At 39.8% G+C, this 26889-nt stretch overlaps 1 protein-coding gene across 1 annotated transcript in view; it reads right to left on the reverse strand.

Annotated features, from left to right (window-relative positions):
* colec12 (collectin sub-family member 12) overlaps positions 1-26889 on the reverse strand; it is a 190774-nt gene that overhangs the window by 26505 nt on the left and 137380 nt on the right. Inside the window, exons 4-6 of the mRNA XM_048596315.1 lie at positions 15715-15813; positions 7774-8820; positions 5597-6052 (exon numbers count right to left, since the gene is read on the reverse strand). Of these exons, the coding sequence (XP_048452272.1) occupies positions 5597-6052; positions 7774-8820; positions 15715-15813 (1602 nt within the window). The remainder of the gene's footprint in view (positions 1-5596; positions 6053-7773; positions 8821-15714; positions 15814-26889) is intronic.

Genomic DNA, 26889 nt, shown 5'->3' on the forward strand with positions numbered 1-26889 from the left:
TCTGTCACAATCCCACACGTATGATTTAATAACATGCTGCTAACCCTTTATGGGCGCATACCTTAAACTATTGTAAACTATTTACATACCTTGTGATGTATTAGTTCTATGACTTGCAGTTAGCAGCAAACAGTAGTAATAGAAGTCAGATGTACTATATTTAGCTTGCAGTTATTTAGCTTCCAAACAGTCTTCTGTTCAAATAAAGAACCCATATTATTATTTCAACAATTGTGTACACAATTGGGACATTCATGCTGAAGCAAAAGAGAATATAACATGACAGCTGGGTATCAGTCTGGTTTTTGAAGATTTGTTTGCAAAATATACAAGCATCAAATCTTCACAGACCATGAAAAAAAGGAGCTGGTGGAGTGAAATTGCTATCAGGCCTCACTGTATGTAAGTACTCTGCAGCTTTGTAGGGTTTCACACCTATATGTGCAATGTGGGGTTCCACCTCAGATCAGTGAGCAGGCATCAGGGCTGGTAAGATTGTTTAAATCTGGAAGAGTTTAACTAACTGCTGTGAAGTTTAAGCAGGAACAGAAATCAAACACGATACTGAAGGTGGTCTCACTTTAAGCAGAACTCAACGACAGGAAAATTCATGACTGCTAAACTGTAGACTGCGCTGGGAAGAAGAAACTACTACTCAGTCCCTGAAAAAAGACTTTTTGATTTCACTTTAAAGTCCTGTGGCCATTTTTCTGCCCCGAATCATCTTAGAGTGAAGTTTAGCGTTCAAATGCTAAAAATTCAAACACACTTAGCAGCAACCTTGCAATCAAGCATTAATCTTTGTCCAGCTAAGGCAGCAGCCACTAAAAGTGCTGTGATTCAGAGTCAAACCAACTCTAAAAGAGATGGGACAAACTTACAACAGTTAAAAGCATTAAAAATCCTTTAGTTAAAAAACTGAAAGGTGACCAAAAATTTCCAACTTTCAATTGGAAAGTAAAAGATGCCCTATCTGATTTACTTTGTCCCAATGATATGTCAAGCTATGCTTCTGTGTCTCAATATTTCCAGACCAGGTAAGCAAGCCATTAAAATTGCTGCATGCAATGAAAACCTCTACAGACTAAACATGTCAGATCTATCCAATTACCATTTTAAAAATCTGGGGAAAGAAACGGTCAATACTCGATGATTAATTATGAATGAAGCTGAACTTCAGAATACATCATGTCCACGTCCTTTAGGCAACTACCACCAGAGACGGTTGGTCAATTCATAAGTAGATCCAGAGACCAATGATGAGATTGCAACTTAACAGCAGCTGAGCTAATCAACAGAATATTTAAAATTGTGATAGTATCCATCCCAAAGGAAGCATTGCAAAAAGACAACCTTTGATGAATCCAAAGGTTACATCGTGGAAATACTCAAGGCGACAGCAAGTAAGAAGCAATACTAATGGGTAGACAAAGTCTACAGGCTACAGGTAATCTGTCCACCATTGACATGATAGCTAATGGAGGCAAGCCTAATAAGCAATATGGACTTAAACAAAGGTTGCCCAGCTTTAAACACTGTATGAAAGGCGAGTGACACCAGAGGACATTGGGAGCACCAATGCAGAAAGCAAAGGCTGGAACAAATGGTTCAAGATCATGAGAAGTCCAACCTGATGCCAGACAGGTGTAGTATTCCAAACAACCAAGGTCACATAGCAAAAGATGTACAAAGTATGAAGACAAAATCCATGAAAAGCCGAGTCAAGCTGAAGGTCAGAAGGTGACAATGAGTAGAATATTGACAGAAAGTGAGTAGAAATTCAGTTGGCTGAACATGAGTGTGGAATAGCAGAACAGGTCTGGCAGTATCTGTACAGAGATAAACAAAATTAAGATTTCTGGTCCAGTATGGTTCTTCTTTGGAACCTAAGAGAGGTGTAAATATGATGGATTGGTATACTGTTGATAAATGGTAACAGCAATGAACAGGAGAGCTCAGGTGATGGTCAGACAGTGAAGGAGATTAGAGACCCAAGATGTCAATGGAAATTGGAATGAATCCATTAATGAGTTTTGGGATGCAACTGGACATTCACAATAGGACTCAATTGCATAGCTGTATAAACAAAACTTCCAGAGCTAAGTACAGTGAATTCTTTTAAATAGCTTGAACAGGTGCCCATCTATTCCTGCATCAAAGGCTCAACAGTTAGCTGGGCTGACAAAGAAATCAGCCATATTTATATCTATTTTGAAGGCTCAAAAGATGGTTCAAATGTGAATCTAAGAGCAGACCAACTTATAGGGGAAAATTAACACGTTTAAATTGGAGCCTCTATATTGTTGAACTCTAATACAACTGAACACTTTCACAATGCTGGTCACTTACTTTCTACAAAGCTCATTGCATTAAAAATATATGTAACTTATGATACACCATTACATTATGCCATGTGAAGTTTCAAACTTACCTGTCACAAGGTTTCCAACTCCAGATTAGGGTTTCCCATTGTTCCTGACTCCTTTGAGGTGTCGTGAACCACAGTGCTTACCAAAATAAAGCTTATTCCACAATATAGCAGATGTCTAAAATAGAGACCCTTACAGTGTAATAAGCAAGGATGGGAGTGTAGTGTGTGGGCTTGCCACCCACACCCTTATCTCTTGCCCTAAAAATTCACACAATAGGAATGGGATTGAGAATTGTAGAGTCAGTCACAAAGCCTGACTCTGTTTCTTCACCGATAGAGGAAATCTGAGATCCCATCCAATCTACAAGGACGAACGTTATACTCAATTGACTGAATTATACGAAGTGCCTGGAGCCAATAATAGCTGATTACCAGATGGAAAGCAGGATTTTACACTTATCAGAGTTGTGAAGTCCTCCCTTGGGTCCAATCAGAGGCCAGAAGCACTCCAGTACTCCAATACTTTGAAACAGTAGTATGCAGCATTGAATCGGAATTAGAGTCAATGTTTAGGGGTTCCACTGGTTGCAAAGCTGGTGTTGGTGGTGGTGGGCAACAGGGGGTGTTGTCTTGGTGCCATTGAAGCCTTGGGAGGACTGCAATGGGATCTGGAGGTATAATATGAAGTAAATTCCCTGCCTCAAACACTTGCCATGTATAGGGAAATCTGCTATGCTGGCCACTTGGTGTAGTCATCTCTTGCCTGTTGGTTAAATTCTGGTGGTAGAAGCATGAGGCACTATGTGGGAATTAATTTCCTATGTAAAAGGCCTCAATTGACCTACTGATGAGGTTGTTGACTTGCTTGCCGAGCTGGCTTGTTTTTGTTCAGACGTTTCGTCACTATGCTAGCTAACATCATCGGTGAGGCCTTCGATGGAACAATGTTGTTCTACTCCGCTTGGAATTTATACTGTCCGGTCTGTTATGGTGAGTAGTATCATTTCCAGTTTTGATCTGTATGGGTTTTATATGGGATTCAATTCTATATGTTTGTTGATTGCATTATAGGTTGAGAACCCATGCCTCTAGGAATTCCCGTGCGTGTCTGTGTTTGGCTTGGGCTACTATGGTTATGTTGTCCCAGTTAAACTGAAGGCCTTCATCGTCCGAGTGTACTGATATCAAGGAAAGTTCGTCGTGCTGTTTTGCTGCTAGCTGATGTTTGTGTATTCTGATGGCTAGTTTCCTTCCTGTCTGTCCGATGTAATGTTTGTAGCAGTCGTTGCGTGGTATTTTGTAACAGATAGGAAGAAAACTAGCCATCAGAATACATGAACATCAGCTAGCAGCAAAACGACATGACGAACTTTCCTTAATATCAGTACACTCGGACGATGAAGGCCATCATTTAACTGGGGCAACATAACCATAGTAGCCCAAGCCAAACACAGACACGCACGGGAATTCCTAGAGGCATGGGTTCTCAACCTATAATGCAATCAACAAACATATAGAATTGAACCCCATATAAAACCCATACAGATCAAAACTGGAAATGACACTACTCACCATAACGGACCGGACAGTATAAACTCCAAGCGAAGTAGAATAACATCGCTCCATCAGAGGCCTCACTGACGGTGTTACCTAGCATGGTGACGAAACGTCTGAATGAAAACAAGCCAGCTCGGTGAGCAAGTCAACAACCTCACCCACAACCCGAGCTACAAATCTTTGCTAAAACTTTAAACGACCTACTGATGGTTGGGCTACTCAATGCCACCCCTACCATTGTGAGTTAGAAGCAGCAGACCACCTGCTGGATTTAACAAGCCAGCTCCCCTTCACTGCTGCTAGCAGGGGAGTGGAAAGCCCAGTTCTACAATAGGAAAATCCAAACTCTCCCTGCGAAGATTCCTCAGGAGCTTGGTCTGGGGGAACTCAAATAACCTGATGTGTTTCTGTATGTGCTTGAAACCAAGCTGACTGCACAAATGCTTGACTGAAGGTGAGTGATCAGAATTTCTGTAATCTTTGCAATCTGAATGAACAATTTCAGTTTGTTGGTGTAATTTATTAGTGCTGAGTCGAATTCTTTTTCCAGATCAACAGTAAAACTAAAAGCTAAATGACAAAACCATGTGGGCAAGGAATGGAACTCATTCAGTTTTTGTTAGAACAAGGTATTGTGAGTTACAAAAACACATGGAGCAGATGCAGCTAAGGTATAGAACAATGATGATCTACTTGAAGGTTCCAAAAGGCTTAAGGGATTGAATGACCTACTATAATGTTCATACAAGAACAACAACTTGCTTTAATTTCATGCCTTCAATGTCACAAAATATCCCAAACATACCTTTCATGATTATTCTAAAACAAACATTGATATTTGATACCAAGCTGCATAAGACTCTACTATGGCAAATGACCAAAAGCTTGGTCAAAGAGGTAGATTTTAGTGAGCTTCTTAAAAGAGGAAAACAAGATACAGCGGTGAAGCGTTATAAAAAGGATATTCCAGAGCTTACAGGCCAGGCAGCTAAGGCACATCCCCAGTGGTGGGGTTAAAACTGGGAATGTTCAAAAGGTCAGAGTTAGATCAATGCAATTTCTTGTAGCGTTGTGGGGCTAGAGGAGATTGCAGATTTAGACTGGGGATAGACTGTGTTGGAATTTGGAAACCAGGATATGAATTTTAAAATCAAAGTGTAGCTTGAGTGGGAGAGATAACATAGATCAGTGATCCCAGGAATGATGGGTGAATGGGACTTGTTCCAAGTAAGATCATGGGCAAGAGAGTTCTGGATAACCTCATGTTGCTGTGGACAGCTCTTTCAAAGATCAAGACATGCTGATGAATCTGTACCTACTTTAATATAATTAATGTCATGTGGAACTGTAACTTGCTACTGACTTTATACAGAAAAAAAAACTTAATACAAAATCTGAAAATAAACACAATAATCACATTTTAATTACATGTATTGCAACTTATAATGTGGAGCTAGGTAATTTGAAAGATAGAATGGTCAATCTCACTGGTGGTACAGATCAGCCACATGTTTGTACACCCATTTCAACTGCAGGCAACTGAGAAAGGAAATGTGAAGGTCATTTCACAAATGGCTGATCCACTATTACCAAGTACTTTTCAAGCAATGAAAGATAAAATCTAAATCAGAGAGCTTCCTGTTCAAGCATGTAATTAAAGATTTTTACCATTTGGTTTTGGAGGAAAAGTCGGAGCTTGGTTTATTAGTCCTATGGGACCTGGAGGGCCTGGCGGACCAGGAGGACCTTTTGGTCCTGGGGGGCCTTTTGGTCCTGGAGGGCCTGTATCTCCTGGTGCTCCTGGTTGACCCTGAAGCCCCGGTAGTCCTGAAGGGCCTAATTTGCCAACAGGTCCATCAAGACCCGGCAGTCCCATGCTTCCTTTAGCTCCTGGTGTACCAGGTCTTCCATTTGAACCTTTTTGTCCTTTTATGCCAGGAGGGCCTCTATATCCTTGACTGCCCTTTTCTCCTCTCGATCCAGGAGGGCCTCGAGAACCTTTTGGACCCATTGGTCCAGGTTGTCCAACTTCTCCACGATCCCCTTTTGGTCCTCTGGTTCCCTTTGTGCCACTTGGTCCTTGTATTCCTTTGTCACCTTTCGGACCTCTTGGGCCAGGAGGACCTAAATGTTTATTAAAACAAAGAAGTTAAAACTTTCAAGTTGTGGAGATGGAAATTAATTTACTGAACATATTTCTATCATTTCTGTGATATTTCAGTTCTTGCAACTGGTTATGCAGATCTGATGCCTTTGTCTATGTGGTTGTCTCAGTTAACACAATGCAACTAGATTGTTAACTCAAAATAAACTGGCAGCCTCTGTACTGACTGATTGCAGGTTTCATTAGTGCTATGAAAATAATCCTCATCAGACTGTATCCTGCAGTGCAGTTTAGAAATTCTTTCCCAGGAAGTGGATTTTCCTGTCTAGGCCATTATCCGTTGTTCATCCTAATTGTCTTTCAGAATGTGAGAGTGAGCTAACTTCATGAACCAAAGCAGATCATGGGGTTAGGGTACGCCCACTGTACTGTTTGGAAGGGAGTTCAACAATTTTGACAATGGAGGACGATTCAAGTCATGATGGTAAGTGGCTTGGAGGGTTGTGGTGTACCCATGAATCTGCTGCCCTTGTCCTTCTAGATGGTACAGGTGGTGGATTTGGAAGGTGCTGTCAAAGGAACCTTGGTAAATTAATGCATTGCATATTGCAGATGGTACACGCTACTGCCACGGCACATCGGTGGTAGAGTTGTAGATGTTTATGGTGGTACATTAGGCAGGTAGTTTTGTCCTGATGGGTGTACAACTTTGAGTTCTGTAGCAGCTGCAACTATATACACAAGTATAGCGTATTCCAACACACCTGTGCTGGTGGAAGGCTTTGGGAAGTCAGGAAGTGAGTTCTTGCCATGAAATTCCCAAACTCTAACCTGCTGTTATTGCCACAGTATTTATACGGATCATTTAGTTTAATTTCTGGTCAACAGTCTGTCCCCAGTATGTGGATAGTGGGGGATTCAGCTAGGGCAAAAGTCACACGACACCAGGTTACAGTGCAACAAGTTTATTTGAAATCACAAACTTTCGGTGCGTAGGCCCTTCGTCAGGTCACCTAGATTCCCAGTGCTGCCACTGGTTCCCACTTTATTGAAACAAGGTCCAAAATTTAACATTGGGAGCGTCAGTACTCGCATTCAGGTCCATTGGTTAAAATCTGCACCAATCACACACAGAATTTGGAGTAATTTATTTGTCAGAAAAAGGTAAAATTATTAAGAAAGCTGTGATCCATCAAGACCTGCACACAATATTTCAATCTTAGTCTCTCCCACTAAAGAACTCTACGTACTCTATTGAATGCCAGTATGGATAAAGTCTGTACAGTCTGTAAGCTTCCACTAACTTTCTTGGGAAGTACTGATCTGGTTCCTTCTCAATTTACCTAGAATTAATGATTTTTTCTGCTAATCTTTTCAATTATCCTGTCAGAGAAAAATTATATTTCACTGGTTTAAACAACAGTTTATGTTATTGCACTGTATAATCTTAGAAAGTACCATAAAGAAAGCATTCTAACAAATAAACCTAAAATGTGGGCTCTTGTGGTGCAATGGTAGTGTCCCTGCCTTTGAGACAGGAGAAATAGGGTTCAGATTCCAAACTACTCCAGAGGTGTGTCATAACATCTCTGAAGTGGTTTCCTGTAAAATGTCAGATAATGGTCAAACATTCAAATTTAGGTTCTTTTACATTTAAAATTAAAAGCCTTAACTAGATCGAGTCAAAATTTAAAACAAATTTATTTCATTATAGTTTTGGGCAATGAATAGAAATATATACCTTTAAGAATTGTGAAGTTTTTAATCAGCTGAGCATGCTTTGTGTCGACAAGTTTCATTTCTTCCATGATCATAGACAAGTTGCCAACCTCAATATCCAATCTGGCCTTCAATACGCCTTGCTGTGCTTTGAGGAGAGAACTGTCTGTTCGGACACCATCCATATCGGTGGTCAGGATGGCTAGTTGGTCTGCATGTTGACTTAATGTATTGGTGCAAGTGGTTTTTATATCATTCAGATTGCTTGTCAATGAGCGAAGATGTTGCACAGTCCAACTGATGTTCCCTATAATACTACTGATGTCTCTCTCATTTACATCCATGCGCACTTCAAGTTGTTCAAAACTGGCAGATGTTTTGTTTTCATGAGCTTTTTGATACTGCTGTAGATCCCTGAGACTCTCTTCGTGAACGTTAGCCATGAAACTAATATTTGCCATCTGGGTACTCAGAGTGTTTAGCTGATTACTCATATCTTCCAAAGTATCGCTATTACCAGTCACCATGATGGAGTTGTTCACTGCTTGCAGTTGTAGGTATTGCAGTTTCTCTTTCAGCCAGTCTGTGTCCTTTTGTGCTTGAAGCATAGTATGTTGGAGAGCCTGCCAATCATTCCTTATTTTCTGGATGGACTGACTGGTATCATCAACAGATTTTTGCAGTGCATTGAATAAATCTCTTTGCTGGATCTGTGTTTGATTTAACTGACTGAGATTTATAACCGCATTGCTCTGAGATTTGGTTTGCTTTAGTATGTCATTTTGCAGGTTACCAGAGATGTCTTCCAGGTTAGTAATGTAACTACTGTATGTGAATAAAGTCTGGTTTATGTCTCTGATAGATCTTGAGTTGCTATCCAGCAAAGTTTTCAGAGTGTTGTGGTTGGCTGTCATTGATTGCTCAGTCTCTTGTAGCTTATCCAGTGAAAGTTTGTTTTTAGAGGCTTTATCTGCAATGTCACCAAGTTGGTTCTGAAGAAACTGGATATCTGTTTTGAATTTAGACAGTTCTATCGTGGTACTTTCATCTTTCACACCAGTCTGGTCATCTAGAAGATAGGGTACATTTGTGGGTCATGACAGAACGGGTAATCACAATGGAATTAAAGGAATGCAGTGCAGCGGATGGGGTTAAAACAATTTTCCTTATGTTTCATGTTTAAATTTGTATAATAAACATGAGTGGTAATTACTTCCAGATGGAGCCCAACACATTCACTACCTGGTTTGAAACTGGATAATTTCAATTTTTACAGACCAATCAAAAGCCCCATTATTTTTTAAGAATGTAGGTGTGAATGGACTGCTAAAAATAAGATAAGACAGAATGAAGTAAAAACTGAAAGTAGTGGAGATACCTGGAAGTATTTCTGGAGTGAGAAACAAAAATAATATTTCAGGTCAATGACCTCTTGTCAGAAGGGAAAATGAAGTCTTTATTGTCTGTAAGTGAAATAGATCTTATATGAACTGAGTTTAGGAAATCTTAATCCAATGGTCAGTAGTGAAGACTTATAAAACATGTCCTTCATTTGGCAAGAATGGACAGCATTCTTCAGATAGACTAAAGCATGATTAATGCAGGAAATGGAAAACTGTCACACTGATTCTGTGAGGATGTTCTACTTTGGCTGTGGCATGTTATTGAGGAAGAATGAAGGGAGTTGTACTTTGCCTCAATTGTTCTGCACTTGACTCAGGAGCAATGCTGATGACAGGGTTCCATTCCTTAGGGCTCAGCATGGTGAACATGTTTTAAAAGAGGGAAATATTGTGAAGTAACACTTGCCGAAGACTGTAAGATCATAAGAAATAGGAGCAAGAGTTGGCCATTCAGTAAGATTATGGCTAATCTGATTGTGGCCTCAGCTCCACTTTTCCATCTGCCCCAATAAGTCTCGGCTCCCTTTTAAACTAAGTATCTGTCTAACTCATCCTCCAAAATATTCAATAGACCAGTCCCCTCTGGTCCCTGGAGAAGAGAAATTCAAATATTAACGATCTCTTAAGGAATAAATTTTCTCATCTTTGTCTTCAGCGGCAGATACCTTTATTTTTAAACTGTGCCTCCTACTTCTGGACTCCCTTGTGAGGGGAAACATCCTCTCCCTATCCATCCTGTTAAGTCAATCAGAAACTTATATGATCCAGTGAGGCTGACAAATAGAATATTGTCATTTGTTGCAGAAGTTTTCTACTACAGTTGTATAAAGCAGATACACCTTATTCCAGATTGGCTGTGGGAAAGTGGGATGTGAGGACGGCATAAAAGTATGCAAATTGACATAGGTTGGTTAAGTGAGTGGACAAGTAGGTGACAGATGAAGTATTATATGGGAAAAAGTGAGGGTATGCACTTCAGTAGAAAGAACAGATAACAGATCTATCTCTATTTCTCTTTCATAACATACCCTAAAGCAAATGGCAATGATGCCACTCATTACTGGAACGTAACATCTGAGCAAATTCTTACAGTCACAAATAAGGCCTTTTCCACACACAGGACTCCCTCCTAAATTCAGTAACGTCGACTAACTCACCAAATACTTTTCCTAACTCCTCAAACCAATGAGTATTTTTCCAAACTCAACACAGCCAGCAGAAATTAATCAGCAATTAATTTGAATGTTAACAATCCTTTTAAATTGTGGTAGTGAGAGGGGGTGGGTCTCTTAGCTGCTGTTAAACACAAGCACAGTTGGCATGGTTACTGGAAGACATTATTTAGAGAGGAAAGGTTGACAATGGCAGGACTTTTGTCAAATCAGTGTGACATGTTGATTGCCCTCACAATCATTTTCCTAACTCTGGTTTTCACTCCTTGCACCAATACTGATACTCTCACAAAGATAAGATTCAAAGCATATATCATTTTGGTGTCAACATGGAACCTGTGGCACTAAAATTACTATAGCTATGAGCCCATTTTACAGCCATGATATGAATATTAGTATATCAAAATATTGTGCACTTCATTATTGTTACATTTACTGTGTCACAGAACAATGTCTGGATTCAGGGAAATGGTATAGGTACACTTAATATGAAACTAGATGTGGGAGAAGGGAATATAGGACTATACTGATAGAATTACATGAGGAATATTGGATGGAGGAATTTCAAGTGGAACATAAATTCAGACATGGATGGGTTGTTGCTAATTTGTTTCTCAACAGCAGGTGGCAGCATTTTGCACGTAATCAGTCTCCTTAGCTGGATCATTCTAAGCACTTCAAAAACCCAATAATTCCAAAAACCCTCTGATACTTTGAAAATCTGCTTTCATCCCACCACTATTTTATCCTCCTTCCTGCTACTCACTGCCACATTCACACAGACTCCTTCTCCTGCTGGTCACAGACCCCATTCCTGCCCTAAACTAAACTGCAATACTGGTGCTAATCTGTACCTTTCCTGTTATCCAATCCTAGATACCAGCGACAGATATCTTTCTTCGTGTATTTGGGTATGAACTATGTTTTTCTTTGCCAGCTTGTCACAAAACTGCTACCTATGCCCTGCTCCTTTGCACCGTCAGCCCCAACTTTGACTCAGATTCTGATGCCAACCTGCACGATTACTGTAGTTTGCCTACATTCCATCCCCATTTCTCTTCCTGACCACTGCCCAGACCAAGAACCATTGACCAGCATCATTCTTCATTAGTGTTCCCATAACCAACTCAAAACTTTTGAGTCCTCCAGCCCTGCTGAACGACATCGCTACATCTAACACAGACTGTAAGCCACAATTTGTCTTGAAAGATCTTATAGTGCTATCAACTAGTGCATAAATGTTTCATAAAAAAGCAGAGCTGGTCAATCACAGCATTATTACAGTGCAGAGGAGGCCAATTGGCCCATTGTATCTGCACCATGATCTAGTGTGAATCAATGTATTGTAGAGGGGTGGAGAAAACCACCCCCCTGCAACTCTGTCACTCTCAATCCCATCGGCCCCGGCTCATCTGCTGCTAGGGTCCCCCTCCCACACCTTGAATCAGGTTAGCTTTAATTACCATTCTTGCCCCTTTTCCAATGAATGGGTTTTGGTCATACTGCTCCTGAGTACCTGCTCTGCAATCCCTTTAAAACTGCTACCTTCCCGGAAAACCTCATTGCTCTTTCTTGCCTCTTGTCTACCTGCTTCATGAGCAAACTCCCTCTTTCTTCACTAGCCTTGCTGTCCATCCTTGAATATAATCCCAATGTAGACCCAAGATACTCTATCTTGACTAGCTTGCAACATTTTTACCCAACAGATTGTTGGTAACGTGCAGAAGCTATGCAAGGGGTGAGCTGTATTGCTCACAGGCCCTGCTGCTACTAATCACCTTCAGCTGTCTGTCCTAAGTTAGGCTTACTTGACTTTTATTTATTCATTCACGGGATGAGGGCATCACCGGCTAGGCAGCATTTATTGCCCAGAGGGCAGTCTGGAGTCAAATACAGGCCAGCCCAGGTAAGGGTGGCAGTTTCCTTCCCTAAAGGGCATTAGTGAACCAGATGGGTTTTCACAACAATCGACAATGAATTCATGGTCGTTAGACACTTAATTCCAGATTTGTTTTTATTGAATTCAAATTCCACCATCTTGCCATGGCTGGATTTGAATCTGGATCCCAGAACATTACCTGGGTCTCTGGATTAATAGTTCAATTATAATACCACTAGGTCATCGCCTCCCCTGTTTTCCTCTACTTTCTTTTCTATTGCTTTCCGTTGCAATGTTCATCTGCTCTCCCGATTGCTGCCGATACCTCAGCCTTAACCTGCCCAAACTGGCCTCTGATTTATTTTGTCATAAAAATTTGGCCCAAAACTTAGCCTTGCTTGTTTTCTTTCCTGCTTCCAACAGTGAATGGGACAGAGCTTGCAGCATGCTCTCTTTATTGGGCTTGCTGTCCAGTCTCCTCAGCTCAATCCTGACCTATGGGTCTCAAAATGAAATACTACGGATACTGCAGATCTCAAAAAAAAAATCAGAAAAGGCTGTAGAAGCTCAGCAGGTCTTGTAGTGTCAGTGGAGAGAGAAGCAGAGTTGGTGTGTTGAGTCCAACAAAGCCATTCTTCCTGAAGAAATCATAATCTACTTGAAACATAAGTTGTTTCTCTGACATGTGAGTGCCGTCTTCATCAATATCGAGCACTAAACTCAGGCAGAAAATGTAAAAGTAAAAAAAAGGCACAGAAACTGACTTTAATCACCACCCACACTGCCCAATGAAAATAATGTGTATGTGTTGTTTAAAATGGGCAGATTACATTGACAGCCCGTGTGTTACACCTTCATCTCAAAATCCCCAAATGCAGATATGGAAGAGTCCCCCACCCCTGGTGTATTTTGAAAAGATATCTGTTGATGATGTAAATGTCACCATGATACTATATCTTTAATAATGCAGGTGGCCAGAATGGAACCAAAGCCAAGACCAGGATTTGGTTCGCACTGAGAAGAGCCAGGAGGGACCGTGATATTGATCTGAATTTAACTTTGCCTATCTAAAAGAAATTCTCCAGAGCAAGAGGGCTGATTGAATTTTTGAATAAAGCCTCTATATGCAATTGGTTGCAGTCACTACTGGAGGAAATTGGGTGGCAGGAATCCAGACCCAGGGAGGTATCTGGCTATCAGTAATGTGACAGCCAAAAACAATCCTGACGGGGAATCTCAGGGCAGGTGAATCCCACAATTCCCTTGTAGGCCTGAGAGGGAATACTCCTGTTTTCAGGGAAATATTCAAAAATCAAAGCATTATGATCTCTAGGGCCTTTTCTGCCACCAGGTTTCTCTAAAAGCTGTGGCGCTCAAACAGCATCATTACAAACACTTTAAAGTTGTATTAGTGTCATAGGAATCTGATTTTGCAAGTTTTCAGATCCTCATTGTTTTGCTTTGAGCAGCTCACAGGTCCTCCTTAAACCCAGCAACTACATGGGGCACATGTTCTGATCAGGTACCAGGAACAGTAGGCCAGGAGGAGAATAAAATCATGTCCTGGTCATTTTTCAAACTTACTTGTAGTTATACTTCTGCTGATATGAAGGTATACGTAGGAGATTTAAGGCAGATTGTAAAGTGCAGTTTCTTTCAATGATTAACAATGTGGCTATGGGCCATAGCTTCTCTTCACTTTAAAAAAAATCTCACTCATGCTTTCAATGTGGTCTGTTTATGTTTGGTCAAAACTATCCACAGACAGGAACCTGTTCACTCCAGAAAAAAGGAACAGTCTAGACATTGCACCATTTTTCTGAATTAAGCAAAAGCATAGGGGACAATGGTTTCTGGTACACTCTCCCCCATCATGTCTTATTCAAAAGAGTCGACATGCTAATCTGCTCTCGCACAGTATTAATTGTTGCTCCTGTTGCAATTTCGTCGTTTTGCAACTCTGTCCTGATGAGTGCAAGAAAAAGGTTTTGGCAATGTATCTCTTTTCTCAACAATACTCTTATTTTTATAACAGGGCATTCACTGGTACTATGGACCTTTTTGATAGCCACAGTTCCACAACAATATTTCACTTTTGATCAATCCCCAGAGAGAAAACTGAACGATTCTGTGGCTGCGGCTCATAAACTGATAACTGGGTGGGTTGTGAAAACAAAAACAACTCTGGATAACCATTATTTAGTTATAAAACAGAAGGTGGAATCTAATAGGGGCCTGAACGATGTGGACTATGGTGGGATTTGTGGCAGAATCAGATGGGAAGTATGGTGAGGCCTATCCTGAGGTTGGGAGAAATTTACTGCAGCTATTATGCAGAGTGGGTACCTGGTGACCTCAGCTCACTATTAACTGCAGAGAGTCTCCATGTTGCTCAGCACCAAACAGCATCTCAGGGGCAACAGCCGCATGCACCTCCTGTCCACGGAAGTTGGCAGCCACCATTTGGCAATCCTTCACAATTATCATAGCACCTCTTCAATCAACTTGCAGGCCATTTAGGAAGTGCAGATCTACATCAGAGAGTGCACTGGTAATCTGCAACGAAAGGCTTTTGCAAGGACACTTTGCGCACAGGGACAGGCACCCAGCTCATAGATTGGATCAGGCTGCATCTCTGGGCTGCTCGCTTGCTCTCTTACACTCAGACACATAGCACCCACCTACACATTTGCAGCATCTCTGCTTTTCCTTGTCATGTTATATCTGTTAGCAGGTTGGCACTAGGGCCAGGGTAGAGATGACTTTGAAAGGATGTTTAGGTGGGATATATCTACGGAAAGTGCGTGGCCTGGAGGTTAAACAGCGACTAGGGTAGAAGAATGGGGTTGTATGTGTGAGGGCGTGTCAGCCATGTGCCGTAGACAGTGTGATTTTGTGGCTCTTGTACTATTACATTCCCAGAGAGGGCAATGTCAGATTGAAAGCACTTATCTTGGAGCGCATTGGCCTTTTAGAAATAGCATAGGCACAAGAGATGCTTGCCTTTGGCAGACAGCCGGTGATTAGCAAGTTGTTCCAGGAATGGGGATAGAAACAGAGGGACACCATATGGTGGGGTGAGTAGTTAATTAGGTGAGTTTGGTAAGTATGGTAAGAAATCTTGCTTGGACTTAAGTGAAAAACCTTCCAAAAAGACAATGCTAATGCACTGTTAGCAAAAAACACATGAAGTTCGGCCTAGATTGTTAATATAGGAAATTACTTTTTGTGATATCAACATAAGAATTTTTTGAATCTTTGTATGAAATTTGTTCAATTATAAGGTCAACAGAGACATAAATACATTTATCTTAAATACAATGTCACCTCTCAAAAAAAATCTGTTAAGGCAAGTCATATTATACACACTATTTCTTTTTGCGTTAAGTACGCCATTTATTGTAATTTTGAGACTTCAGTTAAATTTGATACTGGAATACCTTTAGCCACAGTTGATAATAAATATCTAATACTACTTTTCCTGGCACAAAAAGTGTTGTAAGTTTTACCTAATTTCTTCAGATCTGTCTCAACTGCAGTTAGTTTCTCCGTATAACTCTTTCGTGATGTTTCCATTCCTTCGGTCACAGTGTCCATTCTCTGTACAACTGCAACAGGCAAGCGAAACAGAATGAGTAAATGTATCATATCATGATAAATATATTATTGACTCATTGGATGCCTTTTATATCTTATTTATGCCTTGCTTCATTAAGCTCTTTGTCTTCTGAACCTCTAACAGGCCAAAATGTGAACAGTTATGTTTCTCTGCAACTTCTTTTCTGTCACTTCATTATCAGGAAATACATTTCTTGCAGCATGAGAAAAATTTGTTCCAATAAAACATTCTTTGCCTTGGGTCTGAAAACTATAGAACACGTCCTTCAGTTGCTCCTCCTATTGTTATGACCCACATTATTCCTGGAGTTGTACAAAAATATTAAAGTTTTTTTTTAAATACACACAGTATCCTGATTTACTTTACTTTCAGACCGAGGCTGATTGAAAGCATTGATCAGGTTTCTCTACTTACCAAGAATTATTATTTATTACATTTAATTAGACTATAGCTACAGGAAAATAAATAAACCACTGGCATATAACAATACTAATGCCCTTATAAACACATACACACGCGCATGCAGAAAATAGATTACTGACAGAGGTGGAAAAACTAGAAAGGTCAGTTCAGTGGTCTTTGCTTCTTCGTTCTGATGTCGAGGTGATTCTTCTTCAGCTGGCCAGACCCCTTGTTATTAAGATATCTTCATCTGGATGCTTTTACTGGTTTGTAAGAAGTACAGAATAGCTGATTCACTTATTTATCTACTGAAAATTGATAAAACCTCACAGCAACTTCTGCAGCAACAGTAACTGGTTTTCTTCAGGTTAAACGGAGTTTTTGACAGCAGAGGTCCGGCAGCTTCTGGGCAGTTTCTCTCTCTTTTTCTCTCTCTCTGTCTGGCTTTGTAACTTGCTTCCAACTCCAAGCTGCTCAGCCACCTCAGAACCTATGACATCGTAGTTGACAAGCCAAAGGTCTCTGCCATAAACTCACCATTAACCCATTGACCAATCATCATCTTGTCGCCAACCATGTGCATCTCAATAGAGAGCCCCTTGGCCCCTCTTCATTTTCAACTCAAAATGTAATTATTGCTGGTTCAAACAGCATTTTAGGATGCTTGCCATAGGTATACAGTTGCGTGCTTTTCAAAATGCTGGTTTACAAAACAGTTCCTTCTCATTTCAGTTCAACTATCTTTTTTAAAAACATAAAACACTGTAATAATCTACAATTTTCTAGAATCGAAGCTTGATGTTAACTAACCAATATTTCTTGACTTATCTTAAGTTCTCTCCTACTCTTTTCGGCCCTAGTGGATACCTTAATTGTGCTATGTCCCCTAACTTTTTATTTCTGTTTTTCAATTATGGAAACTGGGAAGACTTAGAAGTTGACAGATCTGACTTATCAGAGCAATGATCATTTTGGAAGTGAAGTGGGAACTGTTCCATGGAAATTATTAGTCTTACATTTAAGGGAAAGGTATTTGACTGTATTTGGACAAAACAGAAGAAATATCTGTTCTCTTTCAGCTTGTTTCTCATCCTGACAGATACAATGCTCCACAAGCTGCTCGTGCAGAAAGCTGTTATCAATAATTCCTGATAGCTCTTGTTTGACAATTCATTTGTGCTGTCTGTCCAAAACTTTCTTGGGGCTGAATTTTCTCAGTCACTGAACAATGCGGACATTGGCATGAATGCTGGGAGAATCACCTGAGATCAGCAGAAAGAAGATTGATGAAGTTGCCAAATTGGGATGCCAATTTCTCTGTCCAACATGTCAAAAATAACTGGCAGGAAATATTCAGGGCAGCTGCACTGCGAAAGCTTGGCAATTTGCATGGCTGGGGTTTAAAGGTGGTTCCAGCACCAAAAATCCCATGCAGTGATAAGTACTTCCGCCTCTGGCATATGGGAGAGTATGATGAGTGAGGTGTCATAGCAGCTTCATGAATAGGTAACGAAATGTGTTTGGGATGAAAGCGTGAAACAACTCGTAGAACTTACAGAGCGAGACCCTCCATGAAACTCACCAAATTTACATTTAGCCAATTTTTGATTAAACTCCACCCTCAATTTTCCTTGGCTCATTTTATCATTGATGTGGTCTTCAACCAGTGTTTTTTGTATTACATTTTCTATTCTCTCTCACTACAATTTTCTAAACACTCTTCTAAATGCTGCAATTTCAAAGGCTTTGAGTCGTTTTGATCATTCAGTCACCTATGATCCTCTTTTATTAGCTTGGTAAATGACATTGTCAATTTTGGCATTGTGGCTTTCTTGCTACTACCAGTAATTTCATTTTTCTTACTAAATTCTTTACCAACATTGTTCACATCATCTAGGATCTGTTGTAATTCCTCTTTATGGGCAGCATCAATACAATGTTTCATCTGCATATCAAAGCTTGCTTATGGTTCTACCATGAATACTTATTACCTTAAGGTGTTAAAAGTTTTCCAAATATAACTTCAGTAAAGCAGTCATAGTCCCAGAGGGCTGGTTACTCATCAGAGAGAGATGATAGGTGGGGGTTTAATCTGAGGGTCACCACAGTTCAGGTGAGGGGCGAGATTGAGAAGGTGGTAAACTCAACCATTGTGAGAAATGAATCCACGCCGTTGTCATTCCCATTACGGAGATTATAAGTACGGCGATAAAATACAACCCTGACATATTTCTTATTTGACTAGTATTTCATCTCACATTATCATTTTCATTCTTATTAAAACTCTTTAGTTCTTGTACAAATTACTTCTGATTCTTAAGTATTTTCCAATCATTCTTATATTCCTTACGACAGAATTGAAAACAAATCTTCTGCTTGTACATCTGGGCCTTTGCCAAGCTGGACCCCCATACCATCATGGGTGAAGATAGGAAAAAATCTGTGTCCCATAACTTGCCAGCTCTCACTTATGACTCCAGGTAACAAGGTGTGGAGCTGGAGGAACACAGCAAGCCAGGCAGCATCAGAGGAGCAGGAAAGCTGACGTTTCAGGTCGGGACCCTTCTTCAGAAATTACTATCTCTTGACTCCAGGTAGTTGGTTGCTTACGATCAGCTGTACCCCAGGATCTTGACTTGCCAGACAAGCAAAACTGAATGAAGTCCAGCAGTTTTGGCTGGTGTGATGTGGGGACATCACCTCTTCAAGTGCACAAAGACTGGGTATAGGTGGATAAGGAAAAAAAGTCTAAATGAGCTTGTAGGACAATCACTCAGAAGGTCAAAACCAGCAAGTTGTATGACTCACAGTGCCCTGCCATGACACTCAAGAAGGCAAGTGACCAATCACCTGTGACGAGTTTAGGATCTTACACAGTATAAGCCCCCTAGACAGTCATGGAAAGTCATTGACACATGACAACAGCAGACCTCCAGGAACAGACCGAAGCAGGTTAAGAGAAAGGAGAAGAATTAATCAAGAAAAGAAGGTATTTGATCCTGATAAAAATGACAAAATTATTTGTTCGTAGACAGAGTAGCAATCAAAACACATATGGAAATGGAGACAGAAATTAAGGTTAAATGGGCAAGACAGAGATATATCTTGTTATATACAGAGGGTTTTATCCCCATTAATCTAGGTGTTTTCTTTAGTTTGGATCCTAGATTGCTGTAACTAGTTGCTTAACATTAAAATCAAATATCACAATTCCTCATTAACAAACTGTCAGCACATGCGTGCAAACATTTGGTTATCCTCTTCTCCAAAAAGTAAAATATTCAACTGAAATTGCCCATGTTTTAGTGGGTAAAAAGTGATGATTCTTCTTACGGAGAATTCAGATACAGAGTTTCAAGGTGACTATTTAGTTCAAAGGCGACTAGAAGGGAGCAAGTTGGGAGTGACTATTGACTGCTCTCTAAAGATTGCACCATTCTGTATTAACCGAAGGCTGACTGTAAGGTCCTATAGCAGTTTGGTGAGATCTCACTGCCATTCACCTGAACAAGGATTTTGAGACTCTAGAGAAAATGCAAAGTAGGGTAGTGAGATTGGATTGACTGAAGTGCATTGACTAATAGAAGTAGAAATTGTGTTTTAGGTTGGAAGTCTTTGAATTTAGAGAGGATCAAATTCAGATCTTTAAAACTATTCAGCACATCAATAACATATAGGTGGATGGTCTGTGTAGAAATAGGGGCCTTATATTTAAAATGACAAAGCAGGCAGTGAGATTGGATATGTGAAAATTTTATTTTTGTCAGAGAATGATCAACTTGTGGAATAGAATTCTAGGATGGTGTTGAGAAATGGCTCTTGCAAACCTTTAAGTAATTTTTGGAAAAGGATAGGATCACGGAAGAGGAAAGATAACAACATTTTGGGTAACAACAACTCAAGACCTCCTGCAGCATGACTAATCGGTTGAGGCATGGTCAGAAATTTTTGATTGATTTTCTGCATTGACCAAGGAACCTTGAGGGGGTGAAGAAAAGTTGGTGTTTGGCAGCAAAGAAGACTTGTGTATAGTCTTGATGGCACTTTTCCACACAATCCATTAATACGATGATTAAAAGTGATGCAGCAAACTCAGTAGGGGGGCAGTTAGCTCTGTTGGCTAGACATCAAGCGTTTGGATTGGGTTAACACCAATCCGAATGGGGTTCAATCCCTATTGAGATTGACTCAGGGCATGCCTACTTGCCCAACTTGCAGTCTGAAAAAACCAGCACTTTGCTGTGGTTTAGCAAATAATCACCAAGAACCTCCCTTTAGGCAGACAGCTGAAGAAGTAAACTCAATATGGAAATAATTCTAAGGAACATGATGTAATTGTCTAAAAACACAGAAAGCAATGACTGAATGAAAGAGTAGTATTGAGGAAACAGTTTGCTATAGATAGTATTTTAGTTTGTCATTCCGTTGAATTACAATAATTTTGTATCCCTCCCTACACCCAAGTAAAAATGGATAAACAACAAATTTAATGTTTTTGACAATATAGTTCTGATACATAGTTTTCACTAACTGTCTACAAGTGCCATTTGACTGAAATTTTCCTGAAATCAGTGACATTAGTTTTGAGTATCATGGTGCAGGATATCACCTAACTGAAATATTTTTTATTCTGACAAGCTAACGCATGTTTCTTGAACGCTATTATTATTACATACTTGACCACCTGAGCTTCAGGTCCGTTTATTCAGCCTGATTTATTTATTTTGTTTCTTAGTCACATTTAAGGGATCGACAACAGTAATGGGTCCATTACTGTTTGATTCCAGCGGATAATTTCTTTTCTTTCTTCCCCAAAAGCTCAAGGCTCGCAGGAGTCATTTTTCCTTCTGTGTCGCAGAACTCAGAGGATGCCAATAATCCTGCAAAATAACATGAAGGCAAGCTGACAGTGGTCCAGAACTAACAGTCTGTGTATTGAAAAGTTGCTATTCCTGTAATAACTCACACGTTTGGCATTTCTCTGATGCAAAATGGAAACAGATGTTAGATGTCCTCACCCAGGTGTCCTCATCTGGTGGAAAAGCAAACTTTTCGCTGATGTCATGTACTTTTCTGTTTTGTGATTGTTCCATCAAACTCTGGAGCATTTCATTCATTGAAACAGAAGTGGGAATCAAAATTAAAAAACTGATCCTCTGACTTGTGTTTTCAGCAGAAAGCAAAATTGCAATGATTGAAACTTTGGTATGTTAGTCTGTTTGGAAAGAAAGCTTTTGCCATACCTACAGACTATGATTTGATGTTCTGGTGGTAATATATGAATCTGGGACTAACAGCATCTTGTTCCGTACTGCTGGTTCCATTCTGAACTTCTGGTAAATAATATTGATTTCCTCCCACTTTCTTCAGCATGATTAGGGTAGCGTAATTTTTTGAACACAGCTGACTTGAACTCCTGAGCTTAGCTGTTTGATCTCTAGGGTCAGCTGATTTAAATGGAATGAGTGATTGCCAAGCGGGACTACAGCTTCCAAGTTGGTGTATACTCTACATCAAAGATGACAGGTTGTGAGGCCCTTAAAGGTCTGCAGCAACATATATCTCAAATAGTATTACAGCTTGGAGGAGATGCCAAAAAAGTGACTAAATTGCCTCTATCTCTGCAGTATTGATCTTTTACATCAAATATTTGATTTGATTTATTATTGTCACATACTGAAATACAGTGAAAAGTATTGTTTTGTGTGTTAATTAGACCTTACATAAGTATATCAGGGTAATAAAACAGAATGCAGAATATAGAGAAGGTGCAGGAAAAGATCAACTTTAATATATGAGAGTCCGATCATTAACAGTGAGGAAGGAGCTGTTCTTAAATCTGCTGTTACGTGTTTACAAATTTTTGTATCTTCTGCCTGTCGGAAAAGGCTGAAAGAGAGTATAACTGGGATGGGAGGAGTCTTTGATTATGTTGGCTGCTTTCCTGAAGTAGTAGGAAGTGTAGATGGATTCAATGGAAGAAAGGTTGATTTTCACGATGGACTGCCTGAGAACCCAGGAAATTGCTGGATACCCCCTACACAAACCCTTTGGTCAAAATACACAGCTCCTCAAAACTGAATGTCCAAAATATCTGCAAAATCATATACAACATCTTATAATATTACAACTACATAGCATGTAAACACTCTCACCTGTTTCAGGTGGGAGTTTCTAATCTTTATCTATTTGTCTCCAGGAAATATGTGTCACACTGGGAGTGGTTACAGAGATATTGGAGCTATGAAAACCAGAAGTAACTGGAGTATTTAAATGCAGATGCATTTTGAAAATGTCTTCAATAAGATACCACATATCTTCCGACTGAGGTCAGAGTAAATGAAGTCAGGGAACAAGGAGCAGAATGGATAGAAAGCTGTTTACAAATCACAAAACAGAAAGATGGGGGTTAATGGTAGCTGTTGAGATTGAGTGAACCAACATTCCCTCCAGTTAAGAATTGGGAAAGATAATTGTTAATACTTAGTGCTGGGGCCACTATTGTTAACCAAGACATAAACAATTGGCATTCCGGAATCACCACTATGTTTCAAAATTTGACCATATCCTGAATCTGAGAACATTGGTATGACTTCCACAAAGTCAGATGCAGCTCATCATCATTTTGTTCAAGCAAATCTTTATTTTCAAAAAGATGCTGATACATCAGAGTTGAAGTACATAAGCTCTCCACTTCAATTTAGTTGGATGTTTATGCTTGCTGACTGTGTTTCTTTCTAATAACTAAATACTTTGACAGTCGGTTACGTTTCTGGAGGATTACTGTTCATTCAGCAATTTGCTTTTTGCTGCTCTGGAACAGTGTCACATTTCTGTACATTCTCTGGAAGTGATATCCAGTTTTACAAATGAGCTTTCTTTTATTATGGCTGAACACTGGCTGTGCCTGTGAAGTTTTATTATTTTACAGTGCTGGCACTGCCTATTCTGCTTTGAGAGTCAACAGATTGAAAAATTCTTCAGTGAGGATAAGAATGGAAAACATTTCCATCCATCCTCTAAAATCTGCAACTTTATCCTTATTGGCAGTGAGCCAATGTAGGTAATCTCAACAGATTATTCTTCTTTTTGAATTTCACCATGAATCTACCAGTTGCCCTTTGACTGTTTGGTTAACAAGTTTGTTTCTGAACCAATTGTTTTCAGGGAACTAGTCAAATCCCTTCTACCTCCACAAGGATGTTGAGGCCAAGACATAATTGTGCAAACTCAAACATGAGGAGTTGACTGTGGGCCACATATACATTCTGAACTCAAATATTCTGTTTGTTTTGCAGTGTTACTTTTACCATTCCTTTAATCATGGAAGTTATTCCACTTAGAACATAGTTACATCTTTGCAGGCTGTAACTTCTGTTTCTTCAGACATGATGTCTGATTGGTCAGGATACTAATTTTGGTCCCTTAAAATTGACAAGATGTCCATTGACGTAAACAGGTTTTTTGAAAATCGGATTGGATGATTCACTAATTTCTCTTTGGAATATCACTGGTACGTTTTCTAATGGAGGCAGTCTAACTGCATTATCATCTTTTTATTAGCAAGCATTTGGCCTTTTTCTTGTGAAATTGTGTCCTTCTGTACATTCTCTGAAAGTGATCTATAGTTATACAGTTGTAGCATTCTTTTGTCATGGCTAGATTCGCCTGTGCCTTGTCATGAGCTTCTGTATAAGATCCATAGCTTATAAATGAAATAGGTTCTGTTGTTCACCTAAGGGATGGTTAATCTTCTCAGGCTCTGGTTTTTGCTTGCTAAGGATTTCAATTGATTTCTCTGCAGCTAAATCTTCCTTGGAATGTAAGAAATCTGACAAAGACTCATCAATATTTCCAAAACAAATTCTGTCTCTTATGAATACATATGAATCGTCTGAACAAAAGCTCCACAGTTTTCCACTGATCTGTAGAAATATTTAGTGCGATTATCAATGGATTCCCTTGAAGGTCGAACACTTTTAAATGTTTGTGAAAAAGTAATTTCTCTGCTTATAGGAAATATCAAAAACTTTTAAACTTCTTCAAAATTATCTATGCTTTCTTTGATATTTTGCCAATTTGTGATGTCATCCACCTGACTATAAGGATTAAGAGCATTCAGTCCTTTTAGTCTGGTCTACCATTCAAAGAAAAATGGCTGATCCATCTACATGAATTCTACATTTCATCCTATCCTGATAACCTTCGATTCCCTTGTCTAACGAGAATCCACTCCACCTTAAAATTATTCAATGATCCTGCTTCCATTGCCTTCGGAGGTTAAAATCACGCGACCTTCTGAGAGAGAAAAAAAATTACCTCATCCCTGTCTTAAAAGGGTCACCTTGAATTTTAAAACAGAGTCCTAGTTCTGGCTGCAAGAGGAAACATCCTTCTCGTGTCCACTTTGTCATGACCATTCAGTATCGTATACACTTAAATCAGGTTATCCCTTACACATCTAAACTTCAGTGTAAACAGTGTGTAAACTGTAAACAGTCCAATCCATCCTCATAAGACAATCTGCTCATTCCAGGTATCAATCTAGTAAACCTCCTCTGAACTGCTTCCAATGCATTTACATCCTTCCTTAGTAAGGAGACCGAAACCACAGAGAATTCAAGATGTGGTCTCATCAATGTCCTATAGAACCAAAGCACAATATTCTTTTAGGAGGACCCCAATCTTCTGAAAGTAGTAAAATCTTTCTAACTTTCTGTTTCTGTTAGATCCTTTCTTCAAATCTTTTAAATTTTCTATTTCGTCCCTATATAAATCATTGAGTTTTCCAATACTGCAGCCTTTGGTATAGTTTAATTTTCAGGCTCTAGCCACTGTCTGCTGCTATCATGCCTTGTATAACCTATTCAGGATAGCAGTGATACCTTGCTTTGAAGGGTAAGTACTCTCTTGCAATTCTTTTCTTTCCTACCTGATCTTTTTCTCCATTATTGTAAAGTTTATTTCCTCGTTTTACCCACAGGGAAATTCTAACTTTAATCCCAGACTTCAACATTGTTCCACAGAGCCTCTGTCTTTTGCGAGTGTGGACAGCTTTTACTTTTTTCTCAGCCCACATTGTTTCCTCTGCACCTCCTACCAGCTCCGAGATGAAAGTTTTATGTTGGAGTCTTGCTTTCTCAATATTGCTGCTCCCCTGAGTGATACTGTTTGTTGTTTTTGCATTTCAATTGCTGACTGATTTCTTAAAGTGGTAATGTTCTTAATAATTTTTTCCCTGATTCTTTTAAAACCTGGATTGAATGGACTGTATATGTATTGTTTCCTTACGGCACTTCAGCAATGATCCTCACCACTGATGACCATATCAAATTGTGGTCTGGGCAGCAACCACAGGTGGTTTGTGGATGGATGGCTCACTGTAACCAATACTCCTTTCGATGTTGAGTCTAATGGCCTGAATAATTATCAGTGGCAGAGGATATGCCACAGATAGAATCTTAGAAAGAAGAGGACTTTGTCTCACATAAGAAGGTTTGATTGCTTGCAATGATAACAATAGTACAATTAACATTAACTAGTTAGGCTTAATCACAACTATCACAGCCAGAGATCTGTCTGCACTGGGACCTTGTGCGAGACTGCCTGATTTTCCACCTGAAGACTGTGATACATCATCAGATTAGGGGGAACTAATGTAACTTCAACATTAACTGTTGCAACCATTACCTCATACAATGGGATATGAAAGAACTCCATAGTGGCCAGTATCCCATCACCAAGTCACCCTTTATTTACATGTGCACAGTACTTGACACTAAGCCAGCTCTCAGAGTGCACAGAACCTCTGACATTCCTGTTTTTATCTGTCAGCTAGGGGGCTCTGTTTGAACCAGGTCTTCTTTTAATTCAGACCAGGTAAGGACGGCAGTTTCCTTCCCTAAAGGACATTAGTGAACCAGGTGGGTTTTTCAGGCAATTGACACCGGTTTCATAGTCATCATGAGACTCCTAGTTCCAGATTTTTGAATTCAAATTCTACGATCTGCAGTGGTGGGATTTGAACCCAGCTCCCCAGAAAAATTACCTGGGTCTCTGGGTTAACAGTCCAGCAATAATACCACTAGGCCATCACCTCCCTGAGGTTAATAGCTCCAATCAGGGAACTCATATTCTCTGAGATCCACCTGTTTGACCTCATTACAATCACGTTGCTCTAGAAAGGGGAAGACTGAAGTGGTGACCGACAGTAGTCTTTAAAGAAATGAAAGGATTTCATAGAGTAGAAATAGAGAAAACTCTTCCACTCATGGGAAGAGACCAGAATTGGAGACAATAGTTATAGGACAGTCAGGGAAAAACAAACACTTCTGCAATTCGGGAGTAAGCTCTTTACTCAAGAGAGTGGTTAGAATTTGGAACTCATTCCCACACAGAGTATTTGAGGTGAGTGGAATAGATGCATTTAAGAGCACTCTACATAAACATGAGGGAGACAGGAATGGGAGGTTATGCTGATAGATTTAGATCAACAGAAATTAGAGGAAGCTTGTGTGGGCCCATAAGACTGACATGAACCAAATGGCCTGATTAGTTGATAAAACAGAGATGACAAGGTGTAGAGCTGGACGAACACAGCAGGCCAAGCAGCATCAGAGGAGCAGGAAGGCTGACGTTTCGGGCCTAAACCCTTCTTCAAAAA

Source organism: Rhincodon typus, chromosome 4 (assembly GCF_021869965.1).
Source record: "Rhincodon typus isolate 14 chromosome 4, sRhiTyp1.1, whole genome shotgun sequence".
NCBI classification, from domain to species: Eukaryota; Metazoa; Chordata; class Chondrichthyes; order Orectolobiformes; family Rhincodontidae; genus Rhincodon; species Rhincodon typus.